Source organism: Panthera pardus, unplaced genomic scaffold (assembly GCF_024362965.1).
Source record: "Panthera pardus isolate Hobbes unplaced genomic scaffold, ASM2436296v1 HiC_scaffold_10, whole genome shotgun sequence".
In the NCBI taxonomy this organism is placed as follows: domain Eukaryota; kingdom Metazoa; phylum Chordata; class Mammalia; order Carnivora; family Felidae; genus Panthera; species Panthera pardus.
In genome coordinates, this window is record NW_026526655.1 from 54791484 (window position 1) to 54819250 (window position 27767).

General features: G+C 37.3%; 1 protein-coding gene across 1 annotated transcript in view; it reads left to right on the forward strand.

The window, feature by feature from the left end:
• TTN (titin) overlaps positions 1-27767 on the forward strand; it is a 277219-nt gene that overhangs the window by 145379 nt on the left and 104073 nt on the right. Inside the window, exons 160-206 of the mRNA XM_053907301.1 lie at positions 67-150; positions 266-349; positions 466-549; positions 663-746; positions 859-942; positions 1054-1140; positions 1254-1340; positions 1443-1529; positions 1632-1718; positions 1832-1918; positions 2032-2118; positions 2232-2318; positions 2432-2518; positions 2632-2718; positions 2832-2918; positions 3032-3115; positions 3199-3282; positions 3488-3571; positions 3704-3787; positions 3918-4001; positions 4355-4432; positions 4830-4913; positions 5373-5516; positions 5788-5865; positions 9494-9607; positions 10923-10991; positions 13263-13343; positions 14267-14338; positions 14956-15045; positions 15488-15550; positions 16341-16430; positions 18528-18578; positions 19308-19709; positions 19886-20164; positions 20412-20687; positions 20883-21022; positions 21541-21667; positions 21762-22025; positions 23176-23442; positions 23581-23844; positions 23933-24072; positions 24237-24363; positions 24486-24752; positions 24867-25133; positions 25964-26230; positions 26322-26461; positions 26872-26998. Of these exons, the coding sequence (XP_053763276.1) occupies positions 67-150; positions 266-349; positions 466-549; positions 663-746; positions 859-942; positions 1054-1140; positions 1254-1340; positions 1443-1529; positions 1632-1718; positions 1832-1918; positions 2032-2118; positions 2232-2318; positions 2432-2518; positions 2632-2718; positions 2832-2918; positions 3032-3115; positions 3199-3282; positions 3488-3571; positions 3704-3787; positions 3918-4001; positions 4355-4432; positions 4830-4913; positions 5373-5516; positions 5788-5865; positions 9494-9607; positions 10923-10991; positions 13263-13343; positions 14267-14338; positions 14956-15045; positions 15488-15550; positions 16341-16430; positions 18528-18578; positions 19308-19709; positions 19886-20164; positions 20412-20687; positions 20883-21022; positions 21541-21667; positions 21762-22025; positions 23176-23442; positions 23581-23844; positions 23933-24072; positions 24237-24363; positions 24486-24752; positions 24867-25133; positions 25964-26230; positions 26322-26461; positions 26872-26998 (6078 nt within the window). The remainder of the gene's footprint in view (positions 1-66; positions 151-265; positions 350-465; positions 550-662; positions 747-858; positions 943-1053; positions 1141-1253; positions 1341-1442; positions 1530-1631; positions 1719-1831; positions 1919-2031; positions 2119-2231; positions 2319-2431; positions 2519-2631; positions 2719-2831; positions 2919-3031; positions 3116-3198; positions 3283-3487; positions 3572-3703; positions 3788-3917; positions 4002-4354; positions 4433-4829; positions 4914-5372; positions 5517-5787; positions 5866-9493; positions 9608-10922; positions 10992-13262; positions 13344-14266; positions 14339-14955; positions 15046-15487; positions 15551-16340; positions 16431-18527; positions 18579-19307; positions 19710-19885; positions 20165-20411; positions 20688-20882; positions 21023-21540; positions 21668-21761; positions 22026-23175; positions 23443-23580; positions 23845-23932; positions 24073-24236; positions 24364-24485; positions 24753-24866; positions 25134-25963; positions 26231-26321; positions 26462-26871; positions 26999-27767) is intronic.

Consider the following 27767-nt stretch of genomic DNA (forward strand, 5'->3'; position numbering starts at 1 on the left):
GGATAAATGTGTTGTCGGTATTCCACTTTTATAATCTCTTACTAAAAGATACTAATATCTTCAAAGCTCTCGAAGCTCCTAAAGAAGTTTTACCTGAAAAGAAAATATCTGTGGTTGTACCCAAAAAACCAGAAGCCCCACCTGCTGAAGGTATTTATTCCCACTGCCCTGTTAAGAAGAAAAACTATTGTCTTGTATTCTTCACAATCATTGTAATATAGGCCTTCATCATTCATAAATTCTAAACATTCTAATATCTTTTAAGTTCCTGAAGTTGCTCAAGAAGTTGTCCCAGAAAAGATAATTCCCAGGGCACCACCCAAAAAACCAGACGCCCCACCTGTCACAGGTACATATTAGCCCTGACTTTATTAGGAAGAAGAAATATCTCTTCTATTCTTGAGAATAATTTTAGCCTATAGCTCATCATTAACTACTCGTTTAATACTACTAATATCTTTCAAGTGCCTGAAGTTCCTCAAGAAGTTGTTCCAGAACAGAAATTCCCCAGAGTACCACCCAAAAAACCAGAAGCCCCACCGGTTTCAGGTATTTTTCACTCCTATCCTTATCTACAGAAGAAATACCTGTCCTACTCTTGGAAATATTTTTAGTCCACTGTCTTCATTAATCTAAATGTAAAACTACTAATATCTTTTAAGTGCCTGAAGCTCTTCAAGAAGTTGTCCCTGAAAAGAAAGCACCAGTGGTGCCTCCTAAAAAGCTGGAAGTTGCACCTGTTCCAGGTACTTGTCACTCACCTTAGACTTCAGAAGATATAACCCTTCTGCTTTTGAAAATATTTTGTTTTAGCAGTCTCATAACTCCTAAGGGTAATTTTTACTAATATCTCTTAAGTGCCCGAGGCTCCCAAAGAAGTTGTCCCTGAAAAGAAAGTGGCTGTGACGCCTCCTAAAAAGCCCGAAATCCCACCTGTTAAAGGTATTTGTCACCAACCTTAGGCTTAAAAAGACCAACTTTTCCGCTCTTAAAAATATCTTATTCCAGTGGTCTTCATAACTCCTAATTGTAATTTTACTAATATCTTCTAAGTGCCTGAAGTTCCTCAAGAAATTGTTCCTGAAAAGAAAGCACCAGTAGTGCCTCCTAAAAAGGCCGAAGTCCCACCACCTGTTAAAGGTACTTGTCACCAACCTTAGGCTTATAAAGACACCACTCTTCTGCTCTTGAAAATATCTTGTTCCAATGGTCTTCATAAACAACTAAATGTAATTTTACTAATATCTTTTAAGTGCCTGAAGTTCCTCAGGAAATTGTCCCTGAAAAGAAAGCACCAGTGGTGCCTCCTAAAAAGCCTGAAGTCCCACCACCTGTTGAAGGTATTTGTCACCGACCTTAGGCATCACTCTTCTGCTCTTGAAAATATCTTGTTCCAATGGTCTTCATAACAACTAATTGTAATTTTGCTAATATCTATTAAGTGCCTGAGGCTCCCAAAGAAGTTGTCCCTGAAAAGAAAGTGGTTGTGGTGCCTCCTAAAAAGCCTGAAGTCCCACCACCTGTTAAAGGTATTTGTCACCGACCTGAGGCATCACTCTTCTGCTCTTGAAAATATCTTGTTCCAATGGTCTTCATAACAACTAAATGTAATTTTGCTAATATCTTTTAAGTGCCTGAGGCTCCCAAAGAAGTTGTCCCTGAAAAGAAAGTGGTTGTGGCGCCTCCTGAAAAGCCTGAAGTCCCACCACCTGTTAAAGGTACTTGTCACCAACCTTGGGCTTATAAAGACACCACTCTTCTGCTCTTGAAAATATCTTGTTCCAATGGTCTTCATAAACAACTAAGTGAAATTTTGCTAATATCTTTTAAGTGCCCGAGGCTCCCAAAGAAGTTGTCCCTGAAAAGAAAGTGGTTGTGGCGCCTCCTAAAAAGCCCGAAGTCCCACCACCTGTTAAAGGTACTTGTCACCAACCTTGGGCTTATAAAGACACCACTCTTCTGCTCTTGAAAATATCTTGTTCCAATGGTCTTCATAAACAACTAAATGTAATTTTGCTAATATCTTTTAAGTGCCCGAGGCTCCCAAAGAAGTGGTCCCTGAAAAGAAAGTGGTTGTGGCGCCTCCTAAAAAGCCCGAAGTCCCACCACCTGTTAAAGGTACTTGTCACCGATCTTAGGCTTATAAAGACACCACTCTTCTGCTCTTGAAAATATCTTGTTCCAATGGTCTTCATAAACAACTAAGTGAAATTTTGCTAATATCTTTTAAGTGCCCGAGGCTCCCAAAGAAGTGGTCCCTGAAAAGAAAGTGGTTGTGGCGCCTCCTAAAAAGCCCGAAGTCCCACCACCTGTTAAAGGTACTTGTCACCAACCTTGGGCTTATAAAGACACCACTCTTCTGCTCTTGAAAATATCTTGTTCCAATGGTCTTCATAAACAACTAAATGTAATTTTGCTAATATCTTTTAAGTGCCCGAGGCTCCCAAAGAAGTGGTCCCTGAAAAGAAAGTGGTTGTGGCGCCTCCTGAAAAGCCTGAAGTCCCACCACCTGTTAAAGGTACTTGTCACCGATCTTAGGCTTATAAAGACACCACTCTTCTGCTCTTGAAAATATCTTGTTCCAATGGTCTTCATAAACAACTAAATGTAATTTTGCTAATATCTTTTAAGTGCCCGAGGCTCCCAAAGAAGTGGTCCCTGAAAAGAAAGTGGTTGTGGCGCCTCCTAAAAAGCCCGAAGTCCCACCACCTGTTAAAGGTACTTGTCACCGATCTTAGGCTTATAAAGACACCACTCTTCTGCTCTTGAAAATATCTTGTTCCAATGGTCTTCATAAACAACTAAATGTAATTTTGCTAATATCTTTTAAGTGCCCGAGGCTCCCAAAGAAGTGGTCCCTGAAAAGAAAGTGGTTGTGGCGCCTCCTAAAAAGCCCGAAGTCCCACCACCTGTTAAAGGTACTTGTCACCAACCTTGGGCTTATAAAGACACCACTCTTCTGCTCTTGAAAATATCTTGTTCCAATGGTCTTCATAAACAACTAAATGTAATTTTGCTAATATCTTTTAAGTGCCCGAGGCTCCCAAAGAAGTTGTCCCTGAAAAGAAAGTGGCTGTAGCACCTCCTAAAAAGCCTGAAGTCCCACCAGCCAAAGGTAGTCACCCCCATGCCACTGTGTTTGATACTGTCCACTTGTCTCTACTCTGTCTAATCATGAAAATGCTAATATCTTTAAAGTACCCGAGGTGCCAAAGGCAGCTGTTCCGGAAAAGAAGGTGCCTGAAGTTATTCCTCCAAAACCAGAAAGTCCGCCTCCTGCAGGTAATAATGAAACTGTCAAAACCTATATATATAAATGTATACACACGTGTATATATTTACATATATCATTTATACACATGTGTATATATGTATATATGTATTTTTTTAAAGAACACTGTTTTCTTAGTGTTGTAAAAATCTTTTTGTAAAACAATTCATATGCTTTAGTCAATTCTTGCATTAAAATGAGCTTGTGTCTTTAAAGTGTACGAGGAGCCTGAGGAAATTGCCCTGGAAGAGCCTCCAGCTGAAGTTGTGGAAGAGCCAGAGCCTGCCGCTCCCCCAAAAGGTACTTGGCCAGCTAGGTTGCCTTAGCCAATTTTCCACCCCTCTCGCCCTGAAGATGCTGGACATTTTGAGCTTTTGTGTCATTTCTCATCTATCTTCACTGAGTCTAAAAAATAAATTCTAATATCTTTAGTGACAGTGCCACCCAAGAAACCTGTCCCAGAAAAGAAACCACCTGCTGTCGTTGCCAAAAAACCTGAACCACCACCAGTGAAAGGTATTTCTCATTGCCACTAACCTCCTACAGAAAAATGTCTGTCTTTAAAGTGTTGGGTTCCACTGCTATACTTAATGGTTTCCATATGTCATTGAAATTATGAGCTAAAAATGACTAATATCTTTTAAAGTGCCCAAGGTACCCAAGGAAGTTGTTCCTGAAAAGAAGGTGCCTCTAGTGGTTCCCAAAAAACCAGAAGTCCCACCTGCCAAAGGTACATGTCTACCATTTGATGGAGGATAAAAACCTCGAACTCTTGGGGCGCCTGGGTGGCGCAGTCGGTTAAGCGTCCGACTTCAGCCAGGTCACGATCTCGCGGTCCGTGAGTTCGAGCCCCGCGTCAGGCTCTGGGCTGATGGCTCGGAGCCTGGATTCTGTGTCTCCCTCTCTCTCTGCCCCTCCCCCGTTCATGCTCTGTCTCTCTCTGTCCCAAAAATAAATAAAAAACGTTGAAAAAAAAATTTTTAAAAAAAACCTCGAACTCTTAAAAAGTATTTTGTTCTATGTAAATGTGATGAATGTTTACTAGTGACTCTTCCTAATGTTAAAATACTAATATCTTTAAAGTGCCCGAAGTTCCAAAAGAAGTTGTTCCAGAAAAGAAAGTTGCTGTTCCCAAGAAGCCGGAAGTCCCACCACCCAAAGGTACATGTCACTAATGAGACTCTGCAGAAAACACTCGCTCTTTGTTTTAAAAGTCACTTATTATAGTAAACCCTGTTGTTTGTCAAACCTAATATTCATAATTACAAACCTGCCGTTCTGGGTTTTTAGGGTTTAAATGTTCTTAAATAACACCATTGTTTAAAAAAAAGAATTGACGCATCTATTCTGAGCACTGGAAGAGTTTTTGTTAATCTTAATAGGCCACTCTTTTCCTCCCTGCTTTGTGTGGATCTCAGAACAAATTACTGGCCTTGTAAATTTTGTTCTTGGATTTGTCTCTGGGTTATTTGACCTAGATATGAACTAGAGGTGGTATAAATTCCATGTACTGTACTTCTCAACTACCTAGAAGTAAAATTAACTAATATCTTTAAAGTGCCAGAGGTACCAAAGAAACCTGTCTTAGAAGAGGAACCAGCCATTCCTGTTCCTGAGAGAGTAGAGTCTCCTCCTCCAGAAGGTACACGTAAGACCATTAATGAGCTTGCCACTCATGACAATTGCTAATTTAAGCCTTGTTCCTTTTTTTCTAATCTAGTATCTCTTGGTCATTTTCTATCCTTTAGTTATTTGTCTTAATTATTCTTAATTAGCTCTGATTTGGGTTATCAATCAGAAACATCTACATAGGGCATCATAGGCATCATAAGCTATATGAAAATTTCTCTCATACGCACAGAAAGGAGGACAGAACTGATGACTATAAATGACATTAAATACCAAAAGGGCTTTTTCAAATATTCAGATAATAGAAACAGAAGTCAGTGCAAATGAGATAGATTTCATCTTCACAAAAATGAGAGAAGATATTAATTGAAACATGGAAAGAAATCAAGGTTACTAGTTCTTATGTTCAGTGCTTTGTGCATTTTAGAATATTGTTCCACGCGTGGAATTAAAATTAACTATATTTTTTAAGTCTATGAAGAACCTGAGGAAATTGCTCCTGAAGAGGAAGAGCCAGTTCCTGTTGTGGAAGAGGAAGAGCCAGTTCCTGTTGTGGAAGAGGAAGAGCCAGTTCCTGTTGTGGAAGAGGAGGAACCAGAAGCGCCACCACCAACAGGTACAAGGCAGGATCCTGTACTGTCTAAGAAAATACATCCTTTGATTTTTATATCGATTATATATCTTCTTTAAGATAAAATTCCAGTCTTCTATCTTCTTATTTGAAATTTGACTTCATTGGCAAAACCTGAAGTCATTTGCACACCAAAAGCTATAGAATTTTACAATATGCCTACCAAAGGAATAGGTGTGATCTTCTTCATTCATTCATTAACGTTAAGCCTTTCGTTGTAATCATTTGACTCTAAAAGAAATTATTATCCTTCAAGTGCCTGAAGAACCAAAGAAGGTTGTTCCAGAGAAGAAAGTTCCTGTTATCAAGAAACCAGAAGCTCCACCTCCTAAAGGTACTTATAGTAAAAGAAATCAATATTTGCTTCTTTTCTGTGTGCTGTCTAAATGTGACACTCTTTCTTTATTACGTATTGTGTTATATTCTGTGTGTAACTGTTATCTAAATGTTGGTGTGTTGGACAGACTCATCAAATTAATGTGTACATATTGCATCTTGAAATTTTATATTATTAAATGCTACTAATATCTTTAAAGTACCTGAGATGGCAAAGAAAGTTGTCCCAGTGAAGAAAGTTCCAACTGTTAAGAAGCCAGAAATACCAGCAGCTAAAGGTATTCATGTCATCATTGATATTATTTTTATAAAGTAATTTGATATCTGTCCTTGTTGCATAACTAAGGACAAGAATGTCCTGATTTTGTTTTCAGTAATTTTAATGTCGTTCCATTAATTATAGATTCTTTATTCTTAACATGTAAAATGTTTCCAAAAATCTTTTTACAAATAAAACTAATATCTTCAAAGTGCCTGAGGTGCCCAAGAAACTTGTTCCAGTAAAGAAGGAACCTGTACCTGTTACCAAAAAACCAGAAGTCCTGCGAGAAAAAGGTACCTACCGTGAAGAAACAATATCTATTTCTCTGAATCACATCTGAGCATTTTAGTAATAGTGCCCAGAGCAAAACATACCGCCGTTTTTGCAAAACCACTTTTCCCAGGTAAAAAGGGGAAAGTAATGAGGACAAAGAGAAAAAATGAGACAGATAAGCAGGAAAACAAACATAAGGAGATTCAGTGGTGCTATGACGTGGTCCATGTGGTAGAAAAAGACCTCCTCTGATTGAAGGTGTAGAACAGCTCAATCGAGCATATTTTGTTGAATGTCTTATAACTAACAAAACAGTGTACTAGAAAAAAAGAAAATAAGATCTGATCCTGTCTTCAAGCACCTTAACTGCAGTGAGAAGAAAGCACAGCAATAACTCCTATCGAGACAGGAAGTGACCACAACTACAGAGTATAAGGGGTTACAGAAGCACAGAGCGAGGGAGATCAACTTCGGGCAGAGAGGCATCAGGGAAAGCTGTATGAAAGAAATAGCATTTTATGTTTTGATGGATTTTTACATTGTAGTCATTGAGAAAATGGTTTTCTAGGCAAAGGGAATATTTCAAAAAATATTTTTAACGTTTATTTATTTTTGAGATGGGACGGGAGGGGCAGAGAGAGAGAGCGGGGGCAGAGAGAGAGAGCGGTGGGGGGAAAGACACAGAATCCAAAACAGGCTCCAGGCTCTGAGCTGTCAGCACAGAGCCTGCAGCAGGGCTCCAACCCATGAACCGTGAGATTATGACCTGAGCCAAAGTCAGACGCTTAACCGACTAAGCCACCCAGGCACCCCTAGGCAAAGGGAAGATTTTATCAAAAGGCACAGAGGTAGAAGAGTCTAGGAAGTTCAAGGGCTGTCAAATAAATTTTTGCAATTTGAGGATGGATTGGTTGTGGTGTATCTTGAAAGACAGGCTGGATATAAAGCTGAGAGTCATATTTTGGAGTTCTTTGAATGTCCCTATGAGATGTGTCCTCTATTCTGTAGGCAACAGGAAGCTTCAAAGGCTTTGAAGCAGGTGTACCAATTAGTAAGAGCTGAGCTTCAGAAAAATAACTGGCAGTAGTTCCAGCTACTGGAAGACAGTGATAATAGTAAAGAGCCACTGCAGTTCATTAAGGTCATTAAGAGTTGGACAAGATTGGTGGTGGTAGAAATGGAACAAGAGTGAGAGAAATGGGAGCTCTAATTGGTGTCTATTATCAAAATAATTAGGGAAATAGAGGAACCCAAGATGATTGTAAGGATTGTAGCTAGATATCCATGAGGTTCATTGGGTCCCTAACTAATATTAGAAGATAATGAATATATTTTTCACTTTTCAAATACTGAAGGTGGAAATATGCATTTGGAGCTTAGGAAAGAGAGCTGGAGATGTAGATCTAGAAATGAGAGGCACAAGAGTTGCGGGTACAGGAGTGACTGCTTAAAGAATGTAGAGCTGATTTGTAAAGGCTTCAGAGTTAGACCAGTGGAGAACACTGACACTTAAGGGTACACAGAGGAAGAGAAGTAAATGAAGAAGGCTGAGAAGACTCGTGTATAAAATTGGAATGTCCAGAAAAGCCATATCCCCCCACAGTGTCTTATAAGATAAAGTGCTTTCCCCTGTATTCTTTGCCTGCTGTTTGCAGAATCTTGCACATCTTCTAAATTCTTAATAGTAAAAAAAAAAAAAATCAATGTCTTTAAAGTGCCTCAAGTGCCCAAGGAAATCGTCCCAGAAAAGAAAGTGTCCATTCCTATTCCTGAAGAGCCAGAAGCTCCACCTGTCCAAGGTACATGGCTGCTCTATAAATCTTGGAAAGATGACAATTGTCTTCATCTTGCTTTGGTTGTAGATGGGTCTTATGTATTTATCTGTTGTCTGTCTTATGTCCTGAAGTTGATATCTTGGGGTCATCTGAAGAATATGTTATTGAGTCTAACTAAGATGATATGTTGTAACTTAGCAGTTACAGGATTCTCTTGTGAATTGAGTCTAAAATATAACACTGTGTTTTTTAAGTTGAAGAGTCTCCTGAGGAAATAATATATGAAGAAAAAGCATCCATAACCATTGGTAGAAAAGTGACTCCCCCTGTTGAAGGTATATATGTGTGTATGTGTGTGTGTGTGTGTGTGTGTGTGTATACATACACACACACACACAGTATTCATAGGGTGACATTCTTTCTTAAAATTATATACAGAAGCATTCCAGCATATGTTTGCTTCATTTTTCAAATAGTTATACTTCTTTTGAATATAATCTTGAATTTGCTTATTCTTGACAGTAATTGTAAATTCCCAAAGATAGTTTACAAAGCAAAACTGGAATAATTGCATTGGATTCTCAAACAATAACCCCATATCAAATTTTAAGTCATCTCATTTGCTATCAACATACAACAAATAAAGTAGTTAATAGAATGTTTTAGTGTAACAGAAACCTTAACTCTTTTTCTATATAAGTGAATCTGTACAAATTGTATATTTTTGTTTTTGTGACTAAAATCTTTGCAACTGTGTGAAATTTGTATGAGTCTCTGTGAAGAACTTTACAACCTCATATCTTCTGTCAACATTCTTTAAAGAACGTGAAATTCAAAAGTATATTGAGCCTGAAGAACCTGAACCTGAACCACAGCCAGAAGAAATACCGATACAAGGTATTCAATTACTTGGATTATCTTCATCATCATAGACTTCATCTTCATATACATATATATGTTTTATGTTAGTCTGTAAGTCTCTTTGCATCTGTATGTAAGATACTCTTTTTTAAGTGTGCATTTCATTCATATGTATCCTTGTCATTTGTACTGTTGATCTCATGTCAGTGTGGCATATACGGATACTTCCTTTGTTTTTATTGGTGCCTTTGCTGTATTTCTCATCATCTGTGCACAATGTTGATGTTTTTGTGTTTTATGTGGGATACTGTTTTATGTTTTATGTTGGACACTAATAAGAACTTAAAAAGAAAACCTTTTATTTCATATGTGTTTAAATTTCTACTGAATATACTATCTACACACCTGCTAATTAACATATACATGTACTAACACTCCTGAAATACTCTTTCAAGAACCTGAACCGGAAAAGAAGGTTATCGAGAAACCAAAACTCAAACCAAAGCCTGCAGTACCTCCTCCTGCTCCACCTAAGGAAGATGTGAAGGAGAAAATATTCCAACTTAAAGGTATAAAACGCCACACCAAAATTTTATTAACCTGCTTCAAACTTCTTTTCAGTCATCAGAAATGGTGCTTGCAAGAAATGTATTACTTTTAAAAGTGTGTGCTTGCAAACACAATCAGGCTGTGGGAATTGCATAGAGACCTGTGTTTTCTGCTGCCTTTGGGTGCTTTGTCTGGTCATGCCTGACAGAAAGTGTATCATGGTTAGCTTCATCCTGGCAATCTGGATGCAGACGCTGTCCAACTAACTTTCTTACGGAGAAAGGATTTCCTCGTTTCAAAGTGTGATTGCCATGCATATCTTTGAGATCTTGTGCATTTGGGATGTATAAGAAAACTTTGCATGAAATTTTTAACGTTGCAGTAACAAATTTAAAACTCTGTTCTTAAATAATTTCACGCGCTTTAAAACATATTCTAAATAATATATTTATGGCATTGATAGCTGATATGTGCTCATATACCATCAAAGGAAAGCATATGAATGATAGAAAGTCACTGCTCCCTTACTTTTTTTTTCTTTCACAACTTAATAAAAGCCAAATTGTGTTCTGTAGTGGTCCTCGGTGTAGCCAGAAAGAGTGATTATGAATACATTTGATATCCAGAATCTCTTCTCATTGTTAAGTTTCCCTTCATTCTTTTTGCATTTAGATATTTCTTTGAACTGATGCAATATTACTTAATTTTTAAAATAACATCTTGAAACACTGAAATAAACTGGCAAAAGCATATTATTCTTTTAATTGTAATATAGTGTTGTCTTATTTGTAGTGTCATGAGATTTCTCAACCTAAAATAATCTACATATAATCTTAGATAAGCACTTTTCCCATACTCACCTACACGTGTACAAAGCCAGGATATTCCAGAGTAATACTGCTTATAATGATTCTTGTCCCTCTTCACTCCTCTTGACCAGTAGGGGTAACTTCTGGTATTTTAAGTCAGACATAGAAAATGGGCTCCTTTTAAGACTACCCATCTGTTGATTCATAGTCCATGAAGACGCACACTTAATACACTTCCCTTAATATAAATTTATACTCAAAGGAATATTTCTTCCTCCTGCAAAGAACAAAAATTATCTTCTTTCTCCACCAGACTTATACCTACAACCCAAGGTCAGAGTAAAGAGGCAATGTTTTCATGGTTTAAGCGCGTCTTGTGTGTTCTTTGGTGGCTGCTGTTGGCTGTTATTAATGCTATTTCGTTGTAAGAAAAGCTTGGTTTTGACTCTTAGCGCACATATTTAAAATTTTGCTTCAGATTAGTCTAAATATACAAATAATAAAATTAAGATCATATTCTTTAAAGCTGTTCCAAAGAAGAAAGTTCCTGAAAAACCTGAAGTTCCAGAAAAAGTGGAGCTTAAACCTCTGAAAGGTATTTCACAGTCTGGGAAATGCATTTATATGCATTATCCCTTCATCTGACTTTTGGCTCTTCCTGTCTTCTAGAATGTTCTTTCTTTCTTTCTTTCTTTCTTTCTTTCTTTCTTTCTTTCTTTCTTTCTTTCTTTTTCTTCTTTCTTTTAAGTAATCAGAGTAATCTCATTTATTTCTTGTATTTTTGTAGCTTTTATGGTCCTGGCTCATGAGTGTTGCTTCCTCTGTCTCCCATCAAATTCATACATTTGTGGATAGATATTGTTTATCTTTGTCTCATCTACATATGTCTTCTTGCATTTTCCTAAACTTAAAAATATCACATTTTACTGACTAGCTGAAATTAGTATCAGGACCCATATTAGGTTAAAATGCAGGGAGTTAATATTAGAAAACTTTAGAATTTCGCCTGAACAACAGTATTTTAGCCAGTGTTATAAGCACTAAAAATAAGTCACGCTCTCCTTCTGTATTACTGAGATGACTCATAGAGATTTCCTCAGGCCTTTCCTGTCACTCTCTTGTCACTGACTCCAAGACATTCTTTCAGGTGTACAGATCTCACATTTTAGGGAACATTCTTCATTGCTGCAGGTCATTTTTCAAAATTTATTTCTCTTGACACAGTATTTTCCCTATCTAAACTTAGACCCTAAAGGAAAATAAATGGATCATAAATTTTAGAAAATTTTCTGTTACAAATAAAATTATTAACTTTTCTAGTAAGTATAATGGGTAACAGTGTTCTATTTAAGTAATCAACATATCCAGACCCAGAAACTGAATCTGTTGTTGATTCACTCTGTAATGTTAGAGAAGTCACCCCTCTAAATACACATTTCCTGATTTATAAAATGGGGATTACAAAATAATGTGATAATGGCTGTTAACTAGTGACAAGGAAAAGCCACTCAAACATTCAAATGACATGTAATTACATATAATAGCTTTAAAGATAATAGCTGCAATGGTGTGTTCTGTACCTGAAATGAAATAATATGGAAAAACAAATGCAAAGATGTATTTCCACTATGTCCATCATGTGAGTAAAGGATATATGCCATCCTTATGTTCATTAGATGTGTGGTTGTCTCTCCAGGTTTGATCAATAAAAATGGTTTTACATTGAGAATATTAGTAATCCTAAAATACTATTGAAAGTCACCACAATTTATCATGGTTAAAAAAGTTTAATGTTTAGGTGTGAAATTTTACTTAACATACTTGACAGAAAAAAATCATTTAAAATGAAATGCTTACATATTTACCTTTTGTGTATTTAAATTTTGTAGTTATGCAAAGTTATCTTCACATTAAAAAAATAAAACTATTTAGTGAATTGCAAATATCTTGTTTAAAGCACCAAATAGGAAATTTTATAGAAATATCTAAAATTCAGATTTCACATGACTAAATAAATATGGTGTTAAGTGATACAAAATAATGTATTAAATTGATTTTCATTGACATGAGTAGAGACGTAAGGTGGTTCAATAAGCACCCAGTGTTTCTCTTTTTTCCACTCAAATCTTTGAGGGGGCTAGAGGAGGAGGAGGAGAAACATTATACATGCTGTACATATCTTCAACTGTGCCCAACAGTCACTGAAGATGCAAAATAGAATGAACTTAGACTTGGGTCCCTTTTTAGTCTAAAGACCATTTTTTTATTCATTAAAAAGAACTCCAACACCAGCTCTCAAATTCTATAGTTTTATAATTTTAGGTATAATTTCAAAAAGGAGATCTTGAGAAATGATATTTCTCTTCTGTTAAGAAAATGAGAATGGCCCTTTCCCAACATCAAGGTCATCAGCCAGATCCCGTGGCTTTCTTCTCTTACCAGTGGAGAAGATTGAATATTGACACTAACACTTACCAGTATCATTTTAATGTAATTAATGGTTCGTGAGACACCAATATAGATTTGAACAATCTATAATTGTAGATTGGGGCAAAGATGCTGTCAGGAACCCTATATGTGATCAAAGACTCATAAAGTCAATATACAATAACGTCTTCTACCCTCACTTAAGATGAATATATTTGCTTGTAATAAATGCAGTGGAATTTGTCACAAGGCTATGTAGATGTTTGCAGAGGAAATAACTTGAAGTGTATTATTTGCTTTTAAATTCTGTGATATTTATAGGCAGCAAACGTTATTACTTATGCACTGCAGTTAACTAGTTTTGAAAGAGACCTTTTTCTTGTTGAAATTTACTTTTTATATGAATTCACTTCAAAATTTGAAATCATATTCTTTTAAGTGCCTGGAGTTGAAAAGAAAGTTCGCAAATTACTTCCTGAACCTAAGCCTCAACCAAAGGAAGAAGTTGTTCTCAAAAGCGGTATAGTATTTTTCAACTGTTTTTTTTAGCTTTACGTTGACCAGAAACAGACTTGAAAGCTTACAAAATGTTTCTGTCTCTTGGTCAGATTACCTATTCAGATACCTATTTATCACAATTCATTTATAGTTGCATTGAAAATTAGGAAGGTTATCATTTCCATGTCTTTTTTAAAAGAAGACAGAAATTTTGTAAGCACTCACAGTGTTTTGAAATTTACATGAATAGACATAACCAAACTGATAATGCTCTAAGCTAATAATAATGACCACAGCTGTCATGTTTGTAATCACATGATGTAGTAAAATACACTAAGCCTATTAAGTACCCCAAATTACAGAGGAACTATGTAAGCCTAAATTCAGTATTCAGCTTTGAAGTGTAACACAGGACCATCACAACTAATAAGTAACATTTTTAAAAAACTGAACATTTCTTTCTACTAATAAACTATTAAAGAATTGAAAGTAGGATTTTCAGATGAAGAAGTTGTAACATTTTCTTCATGCAGAATTACAGATATCTAGGCCACAGTTCTTTGGCTATCTCCACTTAAGTAAACTTTATACTTATTTAAACACTCCTCATTATATTAGAATGTTGAATTGTGATTCTAATTTGTTGCTATTTAAACTTACCCATGTTGTGATTTGGTCATTTTTGCAATGGAGTTGTCTCCAAACAACAGATTGGCTATGTACATGGATATAAAGTGACTCTGAGTGTTATTCTAATTAAGATAGCAACCTTTGATTTTTTTTTTCTTAAAAACAAGCACTTCTAGCATAAATGCTAATTGCCCAGTGCACCAGGTGGCATGCTTTTCATTTTCCTTGCTTTGTGCACTATTTGCATTTGTCTAGCTCAACATCTTCATTAGTTTGTTTGTCTTGGTTTACATATAAACCTTTTTGTCTTTTAAGTTCTAAGAAAGAGGCCTGAAGAAGAAGAACCTAAAGTAGAACCTAAAAAACTAGAAAAAGTTAAAAAACCAGGTAGGAATCTCAGTAACAATTCTCTTTTAACAAAATGGACATTTAACAAAAGGTTTATCTTGTAAACATTATCGGAGTTAAATATAAACACAGCTTCATATATCATCTGTGAAATAGTCTGTGCTTTCCATTGTCTGCTTTCTGTTTAAATATCTTTATAGTTATTTCAAATCCATTCATGTATGTCCCTGTACTTCATTGTTGTTAGTACTTTGCCACTGGTCCTTCTGGTAGAAATGATTGTGAAATAATCAAAATGGCTACAAAATAACTTAATGGGAGCATGTCAGCAAATGTGGCACAGAATTTGGGGGCTTTTAAGTGGGTTGATTTTTATCATTAGTCTATTTTCAAAGGATGTATTTATTGGGAACTGTTATGGAAGTGATTTAGACAGGGGAAGCTGACGGAGTTAGGACCCAAGTGGATGGAATAAGAGAAAGGCAAATAAATTGAGGCAGAGTCAAGAAGAGAAAATAGAAATTAGTTGATACAGTATAAGGTTTTGTTAAAAGCCATTAATGGAGCTTTTGAAAGATAGTTTGATCTGATTATTTCAGGTCAATTGATTTCTAACTATTCAAATAACACTAGAAAATAATCTTACTATCTTAAAGTACCAGAGCCACCTCCAAAAGCTGTTGAAGAGGCTGAAGTACCTCCAGCTGTTACGAAAAGGGAAAGGAAAGTTCCTGAACCAGTAAAAGGTACAAACTTATTGGCACTTTCTTAGTCTCTAAAAATGCAAATATGCATCATTTAAAATACCATTACACTGGCATTAAGATTGGAACACATGACCTTAATCTGCTCATCACATATGGCTTTAATTTTCTATACCATTTCACTTTTATGTGAACTTGGCTAATGACCACCCATTTATCAAATAAATAAGTTTTAAGCGCTAGGAAAGAAATGGGTAATTTGATGAATGACAACATTAGAACCAATCAGATGCTCTACTATTATTTTCCAAATATTTTGTTTCAAATGCAAAATAAACTTAGATCAAATACTTGATTTAATGACTGTATGTGTATAAATTCTAGTATATCCCAAGATCTATTAAGTCTGTCCAATTTTGGTTTGAATTTGTGAAAAACTTCCAAAATACTGCGATAACCTGCTTACTATTGTGAATTATTTTAGTGCCTGAAATTAAGCCAGCAATACCTCTCCCTGGACCTGAACCAAAACCAAAGCCTGAACCAGGTAAGCAAACTTATCCTCAGTGCCAACAGCAGGCTTCGTTACAAATAACATGTCAAATAACAAAATTCAACCAAGCAGATGTGAAGATCTAATTGGCTACATGATTAATGAATGGGGCAACACCCGGTCTAGCAAATAGAGGCACCTGAGTTGTACAAAATGGGAGGTTTTTATATGCAGAGGGTGGAGGCAAACAGTTATGAGCTCAAAAAAGGATTGTTCCCAAGGAGATTGTCTGCCAGGGGGGAAAAAGCAGGGGGTTTTTATCATGCATATTATGTCTTTCTTTCTTTGGGGGTTAGAGAGGACCCAGGTGACCCACTCTTTGGTGCTGATGGGAGGAAAAATCTCCTGACTTACCAGTGAAGGCCACATTTCTGGAGGGAGGTTGAAACTGCAATTAGACCGAGTATAAAGTCCCATTTTGAGAACTTGATCAAATGACACCATTTTGGACCTGCGATTTTCTTTTCTTTTCTTTTCTTTTTTTTTTTAAGCAAATATGTAGTTAATTTAAAAAGGGAGTAAATGTCCACATGCATCAAAAGATTTCCAATGTCCCAATATATCTTTAGACATTATTTATTTTATTCAATATACTTAAGTATATTGGAATATATTGAATATATTATACTATACAAAGATTATGTTATAGTTAGAACATATTATTCTCTGAAAAACTAGTGATTTAAAATTTTTAAAATTATATCAGAAAAGGCAAATAGGCCACTAAATGAGATTTTAGGAAGAGAAAAATGGATACATTAATGCAATGGACATCTCTCTACAGAAGTGAAAATAATCAAACCGCCTCCTGTGGAGCCCGCACCAACTCCCATTGCTGCCCCAGTGACCGTACCAGTAGTTGGAAAGAAAGCAGGTATTTGTTCTATAGTTTTCTTTTTGCTTGTTTGTTTTAATGGCTTAATAAAAGTATTCATACTTCATTAAAATTCAAGCCCTCTTGTTGAAATGTAGGTATCATCAAGGTGGGGGAGCAGGGGTGTGTATAAATTCTTGATTAAATTTTTATCATCTTATGTCCTTTACCAAACTAATCTGTCACCCATGGGTACATACTGTGTTTTGATTGAAATATACATTCCTTCAAAGCATCATTGCTTTATATGCTTTTGAAATTAAGAAATGAATATGTTCAAGGCTGATGAAAACAAAGGAGACAGACAGACTCTCTAAGGACATACATCTAGGCAGCCTGTGGATATTCAAATTTCCCCCATGTGACCTGTAGGAAACATTTCTCCTTCTTTAAAAAAGACTGCATATTAAGATAATGAGAAAGTTCAGGAAAAAAAGACTGCATATTAAGAAATGAGAAAGTTCAGGAAAGTTCAGGAAAAGTTCAGTGTTATGATGATTGCATAACACTGTGAATATACTTAATGCAACTGAATTGTATACCTGTTACAGTGGTTAAAATGGTAAATTTTATGTTGGTGTATTTTACCACAACAAAAAAAGGAGAGACCAAAAAAAGACAATGTAGTTCAGCCTTTAAATCTATATAAGACTTTAGGTCAATAGTAATTTTCTTAGATGTACTAACTCTGTGGCATTAACTATCTCAGGTACAAACTTAAGTTACTTATAAATTGTACATAAGCTATTAGTAGTTTGTCACTTGATGATAATCTCAAAACCAAAAATGATTTGATATGTATTGATCATTGATAAATATGTATCCTAACTATTTGATCCTTGGCTAGTTATTTAACCTGTTTAAATTCTAAATTTCCTAGTCTGCAAAATCAGATTCATAATTATATCTGCCTCATAGGATCATTGTAAGGATTAAATATATATAAAACAGTACAGTGCCACCTGGCATATAGTAAAGCACAATAAATTTTTCATTATGTTTAATGACAGACAATATACTGTATTCTTTGGGTTGTAGTTTAACTTTAATATTTATTTATATTAATATATTTGTCACTGATATTTATGATTTAGGCATTATTCTGTTAAATTTTTATAATTGCAATGTGATACCTTTCATTAGCTCAGGAAAGGATCCTAACTGCCAGTGAGCTAATTAAATGTGCATAAAAATGAAGCTTTTCTCACACTCCCAGCGGCTGAAACTAGAGAGTTGGTTCTATAGTTTATATTTTGCCACATTAATAATTTCATTAAACTCTAAATAGAGGAACTGTCTTACTTCTGCCTTAGTTCATTGTCTGATTAAGGGAACTCTTCAAAGGAATCCGTATGTGTGTAACACGTAGACCCTCCTCTTTCCTCAGTCTTTACTGGATTTGTCTGCCCAGTTAAAAAAACAAAAACAAAAAATAGACTTGGGGTGCCTGGGTGACTTGGTTAAGCAGCTGACTTCAGCTCAGGTCATGATCTCACAGTCTGTGAGTTTAAGCCCCCCGTGGGGCTCTGTGCTCACAGCTCAGTATCTGGAGCCTGCTTCCGATTCTGTGTGTGTCTCTCTCTCTCTGCCCCTCCCATGCTTGCTCTCTGTCTCTCTCGAAAATAATAAACATTAAAAAAAAAAAATAGGCTTTTGGTAATTTCTGGGCCATTTCCCTTTTGCCTACATTGATTCCTTGTTGACAAAAACTTCTTTCCTCGATTCACTTACCCAACACATACAAAATCATATCAAATACTTTGCATAGCTACGCAAGAGTAAAACTTCCTCATAAGGCAAGAGTAAGCCTTCTCCCAGAAATGGGAGAAGAATAAAATCACTTGCTGAAAGCGATTTTTAAATCCTAAATATGTTGGTAATTTGGCTTGGTCACATCATTGACCAGAATGATACTGATCAAAATATGCCTTCTTGGAAGTAGCAAAGTATTGTCCATCGAAGTCATATAAATAAAGTCAATTTCTCTTCATGCATTAATATTTATAATAAAGAATATGATTCACCCTGCATGGTTTACTATGACACATAAAATAGATCTAAAAATTGTTTAAATGCTGAATTTTCTTTGTATCTCAGAAGCCAAAGCACCTAAAGAGGAAGCTGCCAAGCCGAAAGGTCCCATCAAAGGTAAGAGTCATTTCCCTGCACCTCAATTGTAACCTTTCACTCTGGGAAACTTTACATTCAAGAGGGAAAAAAAGTGCTGCTATAAACATTGGGGTCTGGGGGCGGGTGGGGGAGAGGGAAAATGGGTGATGGGCATTGAGGAGGGCACTTGTTGGGATGAGCACTGGGTGTTGTATGTAAGCCAATTTGGCAATAAATTCTATTTTAAAAAAATAAAATGCCAAAAGAAAAAAAAACTACAGAAAAAAAAGAGGAAAAAAGTTTTAAAATTTATAACAATTTTCATTATTCCCAATTGATTCTGCTAAAACGAATATGTCTTCTGATAGTTCAAGTACTATAACTCTAATATTATTCAAGTGGGTATTATATATAACCAATTATATTTTAGCATAATGAACCCCATACGTTCTTAGGTTCATTCTTCATATGTTTGATATTTATACATGACAGATAAAATAATTAGACATTAATTGGGACATTTTATATTTGGTTTAAAACTTGAGAAAACGAAGAGCATTTATTATTCATGGCTTCCTTATACCATCTCATTTTCCTATCTGAAAGAAGGCAGTATAAATTCAATTGACTTTTCAATTGCTTAGTCTTTAGTTTTCTGTTCTTGTCTTCAAGTTGCTCTACCAGTGGTATTACCCAGCAGACAGCTAGGTATGCCCTTCTGACCCTAATGAAAATGCCAAATCAACTTTTAACTTTATTTTGAATCAGGCGTAGCCAAAAAGACTCCTTCACCAATAGAAGTTGAAAGGAAAAAGTTAAGACCAGGAAGTGGTGGGGAGAAACCTCCCGATGAAGCCCCATTCACGTACCAGCTAAAGGCTGTGCCACTGAAGTTCGTGAAAGAAATCAAAGACATCGTCTTGACTGAAGCAGAGTCAGTTGGGTCTTCTGCAATCTTTGAGTGTTTAGTCTCCCCCTCCACTGCAATTACAAGCTGGATGAAAGATGGTAGCAATATCCGTGAGAGCCCAAAGCACAGATTCATCGCAGATGGTAAAGACAGAAAGTTGCATATTATGGATGTCCAGCTTTCTGATGCCGGCGAATACACCTGTGTGTTACGTTTGGGAAATAAGGAGAAGACCTCCACGGCTAAGCTTGTTGTAGAAGGTAATTTCCAGTCTTCTAAATATGGTCCCTATTACATTTTAATACAACAAACCTCAGTAGCCATTTTTATTGTAACTTTGGACAACACCAAAAAGAGTCGTTTGTTTAATATCATTGAAAATATTGTATGTAATTGGAAAGTCTTTGCAGATTTTTAATACTGAAATTCCCCACAGAACTTCCCGTGCGTTTTGTAAAGACACTTGAAGAGGAGGTCACGGTGGTAAAAGGACAGCCACTGTACTTGAGCTGTGAGTTAAACAAAGAGCGTGATGTGGTCTGGAGGAAGGATGGGAAGATTGTGGTGGAGAAACCTGGCAAAATTGTGCCCGGCATCATTGGCTTGATGAGAGCCCTGACCATCAATGATGCAGATGACCATGATGCTGGAACATACACAGTTACTGTGGAAAATGCCAACAACCTGGAATGTTCATCCTGTGTCAAAGTAGTAGGTTAGTACTTTGCCAGGAAATTTTGTTCTGCTTATTATACTTATTAGTACTGCTCATTATGTTAACAAAATGGAAGAGAGAACTTTATTTCCAAACCTTGTACCTTACCTAAGAGGGGGAATAGCAACACATCATAACAAATTAATTATTTCCGGTTTTGAGAATGTTTTTTTTTTTCTATTTCTAAAATTTACTAAGCAAGGTATTTATATTATATGAGTGTTTTTCTGACCTCATTTTCATGCAGAAGTCATTAGAGACTGGCTGGTGAAACCTATCCGAGATCAGCATGTGAAACCCAAGGGGACAGCCGTTTTTGCCTGTGTAATAGCAAAGGATACTCCAAACATTAAGTGGTTCAAGGGATATGATGAAATCCCCTTGGAACCAAATGATAAGACTGAGATAGTAAAAGAAGGAAATAAGCTATTCCTCAAAGTCAAGAATGCTACACCAGAAGATATTGATGAATATGCAGTGGAAATTGAAGGGAAGAGATACCCTGCAAAGCTGACACTTGGAGGTATAACACTCTTTACTTTTATTCTAAAAGATAAGTTTTGTGTGTAAATAAGGCAAAACAACACATCAATAAATAAATAAATAAATAAATAAATAAATAAATAAATAAATAAATAAAAAAGGGGAAAGAAGAAAGAAACCAAAGCATTGTCAGATTGTTGAAAGCATTATGATTTTTCATCCCTGACCAATACAGAGCGTGAAGTTGAATTGCTTAAACCAATAGAGGATGTTACCATTTACGAGAAAGAAAGTGCAAGCTTTGATGCAGAAATCTCAGAGGCAGACATTCCTGGACAATGGAAACTGAAGGGAGAACTTCTGCGGCCCTCACCTGTGAGTCATTTCTGGTTTTAAATTGTCAGTCACATAAAATGTCCACATTGTATATTCAGATTTAACATTCAGATTTGGTTCAATAATGATGGAGTTATTTCAGGGTTCTAAAGTCTCAAAGGTAGGGGGGGAGAACTTTGATGCACTATTTGTGGACAGCTCAGGCAATTTTTTAATATTTTATGTCAAGATTTTTTCCTTATTTTTTAAGTTTACTTATTTATTTTGAGAGAAGACACGAAGGGGGGAGGGGCAGAGGGCGAGGGAAAGAGAGAGAATCACACACAGGCTCCACACTGTCAGTGCAGAGACCGATGTCGGGCTCAAACTCACAAACCGTGAGATCTTGACCTGAGCTGCAATCAAGAGGTGGCTGCTTAACTGACTGAACTACCCAGGCGCCCCTTACTTACTTTTATTAGTAATTTTTATGATATCTTTAGACATCTGTATCTGAAACATTTCTCCTTGAGGGAAATTATCTCATCCAAATGCTAACTAAGACCATTGTTTTTCAGACCTGTGAAATCAAAGCAGAAGGTGGAAAACGGTTCTTAACTTTGCACAAAGTCAAACTGGACCAAGCTGGGGAAGTCCTTTACCAGGCACTTAATGCGTTTACAACTGCCATTCTGACAGTAAAAGGTATGGCCTTATAGAGTGCATGAGGTGGGCTCAACTTCATTACACAGCCCTGGGCATTCTGAAAAAAACCTCATTCTTAATGTTTGATTTTCAGAAATCGAACTTGACTTTGCTGTGCCCCTGAAGGATGTCACTGTTCCAGAAAGACGACAGGCTCGATTTGAATGTGTTCTCACTCGAGAGGCGAATGTTATATGGTCTAAAGGACCTGATATAATCAAGGCATCTGACAAGTTTGATATCATTGCTGATGGAAAGAAACACATTCTTGTTATCAATGATTCTCAATTCAGTGACGAAGGGGTCTATACTGCTGAGGTGGAGGGCAAGAAGAGCTCAGCACGATTATTTGTTACAGGTAAGAGCTGATGAGATGAGATCTGGCTAGAATATCCTACATTTAAACACACAGACATATGACTTTAAAGATAGAATGCTGTGTGTGCCATTCCCAGCCTGTCAACAACCAGTGTTATGGCTGGACCACCCCTTGTGGTTCTTGTTATGATTGCAAAATGCACTCAGCAGCACCCATCAGGAAACATCAAAAGAGACAAGGTTTATTACTCACAGGACCTGGAAATTACATAGCACAATGGGCCACAGTGCCAGAAGTGTGTGTGTGTGTGTGTGTGTGTGTGTGTGTGTGTGTGTGTGTGTGTGTGTTTTGGAAGAGGGAGTGAGGGGTAGAGAGTGGACCTGGGGGTTCCACTTTTATTGAGGTTGAGGGTCTGTGGTTTTATGGGCTCACTCTTTATTGGTAAATTTAAAACATAAGAGCAGGAATTTAAAGTGAGGGAAGAAAGGAGCACCTGCGTGGCTCAATTGGTTAAGCGTCTGACTTTGGCTCAGGTCATGATCTCACAGTCTGTGGTTTCGAGCACCGCATCAGGCTCTGTGCTGACAGCTCAGAGCCTGGAGCCTGCTTCAGATTTTGTGTCTCCCTCTCTCTTTCTCTGTCCCTCTCACTTGTGCTCTCTCTCTCTCTCTCTCAAAAAATGAATAAACATTAAAAAAAAATTTTTTTAAGTGAGGGAAGAGAAAAAACATGCAGCTCAAACTGGCTGTTTGGTCAGTTATCAAAATCAACCAAGGTCCCCAAAACAGAGGAGGCTGTGGGGTGTGCTGGGGAGGGACCCAGTCTAGCTCCTTATCTAGCCCTGTGGCTGGCAAGGTGTTTTTCAGGATAGCCATCTCTGAGGTAGATGCTTGGCAATCAAAGCTTAAGTCAGGTACTTGCATCACAAAAAGAAAAGCCAACTGTCAAGGCTTATGCTGCAAACACCAAGTTCTAATAACAATAAGTTCCAAGTGGCACCACAACTTTACTGTCAAATTGCCACCAAAAAAAGCCCCTCAATTTTTTTTTAATTAAGGATGACTCCATTTGAAAGGACGAATAAATAAATGCTATGTGAAATGGTTCCTTTTGACCTTGGCAGATTAGAGTGGAATATTTCTGAAGGTAAATTGTATGTCTAAGCAAATTCTCCACGCTTCCACTGCAGGTATAAGGTTGAAATTCATATCACCTCTTGAAGACCAAACGGTGAAAGAAGGCGAAACAGCAACTTTTGTTTGTGAGCTTTCACATGAAAAGATGCATGTTGTCTGGTTCAAAAATGATGCCAAACTCCACACAAGCAGGACTGTACTCATCTCATCTGAGGGCAAGACCCACAAGCTGGAAATGAGAGAGGTGACGCTGGACGATATATCCCAGATAAAAGCTCAAGTGAAGGACCTGAGCTCCACTGCAAACCTGAAGGTCTTAGGTAAATCTGACCAATGATAACTAGATAGCTGCTTTGGGGACAGTGAGAGTGGGCGGTCCTTACATATTTTGCAACTTGTAATTCTCATAAACTCGAATTTTCACATGCTTCTGACAATCTGCTGAACCACTTTCACAGAGGCCGATCCCTACTTCACCGTGAAATTACACGACAAAACTGGAGTTGAGAAGGATGAGATTATTCTCAAGTGTGAGGTGAGCAAAGACGTACCAGTGAAATGGTTCAAAGATGGCGAAGAGATTGTAGCTTCACCGAAATACTCTATCAAGACGGATGGCCTGTGCCGCATCTTAAAAATCAAAAAGGCAGAACTTAAAGATAAAGGCGAATATATGTGTGACTGTGGCACCGACCAGACAAAAGCCAATGTTACTGTTGAGGGTGAGTCGCTCAAAAATTTTAAACTCATGCTATCTGAACATGAAGTTTATTTGTTCAGTCATCCTAACAAATTTCTGTGGGATTTCAGCTCGACTAATAAAAGTGGAAAAACCTCTGTATGGAGTGGAATTGTTTGTTGGTGAAACAGCTCGCTTTGAAATTGAACTTTCAGAACCAGATGTTCATGGCCAGTGGAAGTTGAAAGGAGAGCCTTTAACTGCTTCCCCTGTAAGTCAAGATTATCTGACCACACACGCAGGGCGTGCTTGGTGGTTTGGGGTGGAAAAAAAAGATATACTTCTGGTTTACAATGTCTTGATGATTGGTAAGGATAACCAGTTATGAAAATGATGTTCTTCTTGCTCCTTCCTTTTGCCTTTCACTCCGAACAGGACTGTGAAATCATTGAAGATGGGAAGAAGCATATTCTGGTCCTTTATAACTGCCAACTGGATATGACAGGGGAGGTGTCCTTCCAGGCTGCCAATGCTAAATCTGCAGCCAATCTGAAAGTGAAAGGTAGGCTCTGCCTGTCAGCCACCCTTTTGTTATTTTCTTTGCAAGACTTCGAGACCCTGACTTGATCAGGGGTCATGAATGGAAGCCTAATCTGGCTTATCCACATCACCCTCTTCTTGCAGAACTGCCACTCATCTTCATCACCCCTCTCAGTGATGTTAAAGTCTTTGAGAAAGATGAGGCTAAGTTTGAGTGTGAAGTATCCAGGGAGCCCAAAACATTCCGTTGGCTGAAAGGAACCCAGGAAATCACAGGTGATGACAAATTTGAGCTTATAAAGGATGGCACCAGACATTCATTGGTGATCAAGTCAGCTGCTTTTGAAGATGAAGCAAAATACATGTTTGAAGCCGAAGATAAACACACAAGTGGCAAACTGATCATTGAAGGTAAATATTCTTTTATTAAATAGACCACATTTATTTGTTTATTTATTTATTTAGCTTTTATTTTTATAGTTCCTCCTTAAGGGCTGGAATTAATGAGGTTTTTTTTCTTGATAGGAATCCGACTCAAATTCCTCACCCCACTCAAGGATGTAACAGCCAAAGAGAGGGAAACTGCTGTGTTCACTGTGCACCTGTCCCACGATAACATCCGAGTTAAGTGGTTCAAAAACGACCAGCGCCTGCATACCAGCAGATCGGTCTGGATGGACGATGAAGGGAAAACTCATTCCATCACATTCAGAGACCTCTCTATTGACGATACCTCGCAAATTAAAGTCGAAGCTATGGGGCTAAGTTCAGAAGCTAAACTCACTGTGCTTGGTAGGTGTTTTCTATTTAACTTTATTACATTAAATTCAACAGAAATTTGTGGAGTATCTATCATATAAAACAGTCTTCTGAGTGTTATATTGCATGAAAGCAGTGCTGTCCTTAAGAAACTATCACAAACATTATCAAGCCTCTTTCTAAAATATTTTTACCTAAAAATATGAGGACTTTCAAGTAATATAGATTTGGGCTCATGAAATAACCAATTGAAATCAGAAATAAAACTCCTAATTATTGAGCCCTATCATCTTTAAAATAGGAATAGAAGTACTTCCCATCTCCTTACTTCATCAAAATTATTTCAGAAGGGTATCTTCCAACTTCTAATAAGAGAGGAAACACAGCACTAACATTAAAAAAAATCATTGTTTTTCTTGGCCCCTTAATATCAAGCAGATTACATATGAGGTCTAACATGTAGAAACTATTACAGGTGAACTATTGATTGATATAAGAAAAACTAATAACATGAATCCGAAAGCTTAAAGGTAAACTAGAGGTAATAGATTTGCTAAGGAATTAGAAATTTAGCCGAGCAATGAAGGAACACATAATCATATTTGAAGCTAAATTTCATAGTATCTTTCAAACCACTATTAATAACATACTTTAAAATATAGATGGATTAGATCTTGACAGATCACATGCATTGATTCCCTTTCTAACCTTTAGACAACTTCTGAACATAAGCATGTCAAATAAGCAAAAGCTGGGTACAGTTTTAAACTATGCCCAGAACTGTGAGCTGCTTCTTAAACTTTCCAAGGGACCGCATTTCTTCAGTGGTTAATGGAATGTTTTCACTTATACTTTACTTGCAGAGGGAGATCCATACTTTACCGGAAAGCTTCAAGACTACACTGCCGTAGAGAAAGATGAAGTGGTTCTACAGTGTGAAATCAGCAAAGCAGATGCACCAGTGACATGGTTTAAGGATGGCAAAGAAATAAAACCATCTAAAAATGCTATTATCAAGGCAGATGGCAAGAAGCGCATATTAATCCTAAAGAAAGCCTTGAAATCAGATATTGGACAGTATACCTGTGACTGTGGGACAGATAAGACCTCAGGAAAGCTCAACATTGAAGGTAAGGAATTTCCATGAGTTTGACTCTTGAAGCTGATTGGGGTTATTTCTGCCCGAGGCTAATGACGCATGCTGACCCTTCACTTTTCTAGATCGGGAGATCAAAATGGTGCGACCCCTGCACAGCGTAGAGGTGATGGAGACTGAGACGGCCCGCTTTGAAACTGAAATCTCTGAAGAGGACATCCATGCCAACTGGAAACTCAAGGGAGAGGCACTACTCCAAACACCTGTAAGGCTATTTCTGAACTTGTCAACACCTAGAGGAGCTGTGTGAAATAAAAAAGGACAGGCAACAAGTCAGAATGCATGCAGGGCATTTAAAACATGCTATCAGGTTCTCTATCAGACCTAAAGAGAGAGATTAGGATCTACAGATCCACACAAATCGTGCATTCTTTTTGATCCAGCATAGTGGTATAGGTTGTAGATATTCTGTGATGCTGCTAGTTGGTTCAGAATTCTACAGATAAAAGAAAGTTCGCTTTCTTGATATTTCCTGTAAGCTTTATTTCATGAAAAAGAGCTCAAATTACATCAAGTCTTGTCACTAGTTATTTGTAACATTCCTTAAGCTCTGATAGTCTCAGAAAAAATACCAAAGCTTATTTCCTGTGAAACCTTTTTTCTCTTTTGGCACAGGATTGTGAGATCAAGGAAGAAGGCAAAGTGCACTTCCTTATTTTGCACAACTGCCGCCTGGACCAGACAGGCGGGGTGGATTTCCAAGCTGCCAATGCTAAATCTAGTGCCCACCTCCGAGTGAAACGTAAGTAATAGGTGTTTCTGCTGAAAAGGAAGGATGTACTTTTGCAGAAAATGAATGTGCATGCAATTAATTGGAATTATTTAATTAATTAGAAAACATTATTAAGGTACAGACACTGGCTTTCTTGACATCCTAACACACACATGGTTCCATTTCCAAAGTTTTGGACATTTCATTGACCTTGCTGGCCATTGGAACAAAATAAAAATAAGTGAGTCAGATTCTCTTACTGTGCAATCCTTCCATTCAAAGTCGCAATGCATGCAATAAGAATCTAACTCAGAACTCTTGAAGACCACATACCCCCGTGGCTGTTACAACTGCAGCACTACAGAAAAACTTGGCTGTGTGGGCATCTCAGACTGAAGAAGGGAGGCAGGGTGCTTGGGCTAACATTTTTGGAAGGTGCAAAGTGTTTGATGGATATGGACAGGCTATGTGATTGAGGGCCCCTCGTCCTCTCCCAATCACAGTCTTAGTTATTTTGGAAGTCACATACCACATGTAGCAAGAGGAACTTGATGCCTGGCAGAGAGACAGATGCAGCGCAGATTTCTTGCTGACCTTGGATATCAGAACGAAAGGGCCCCTACAAATACCCACTGTCCGGCCACCAGCTCTCCCCTTCTCAGCACTGAGGGGCCACGTTCACATGCGAGTTAAAATAGTGGCCAGTCCCACGGCTCTTTCCTTCTTGAAGAAAGCAACCATGGAGATGAATAACTAAGTGTATTTATGCTTTTGGAATTACAAAATGAGTGATCCTGAG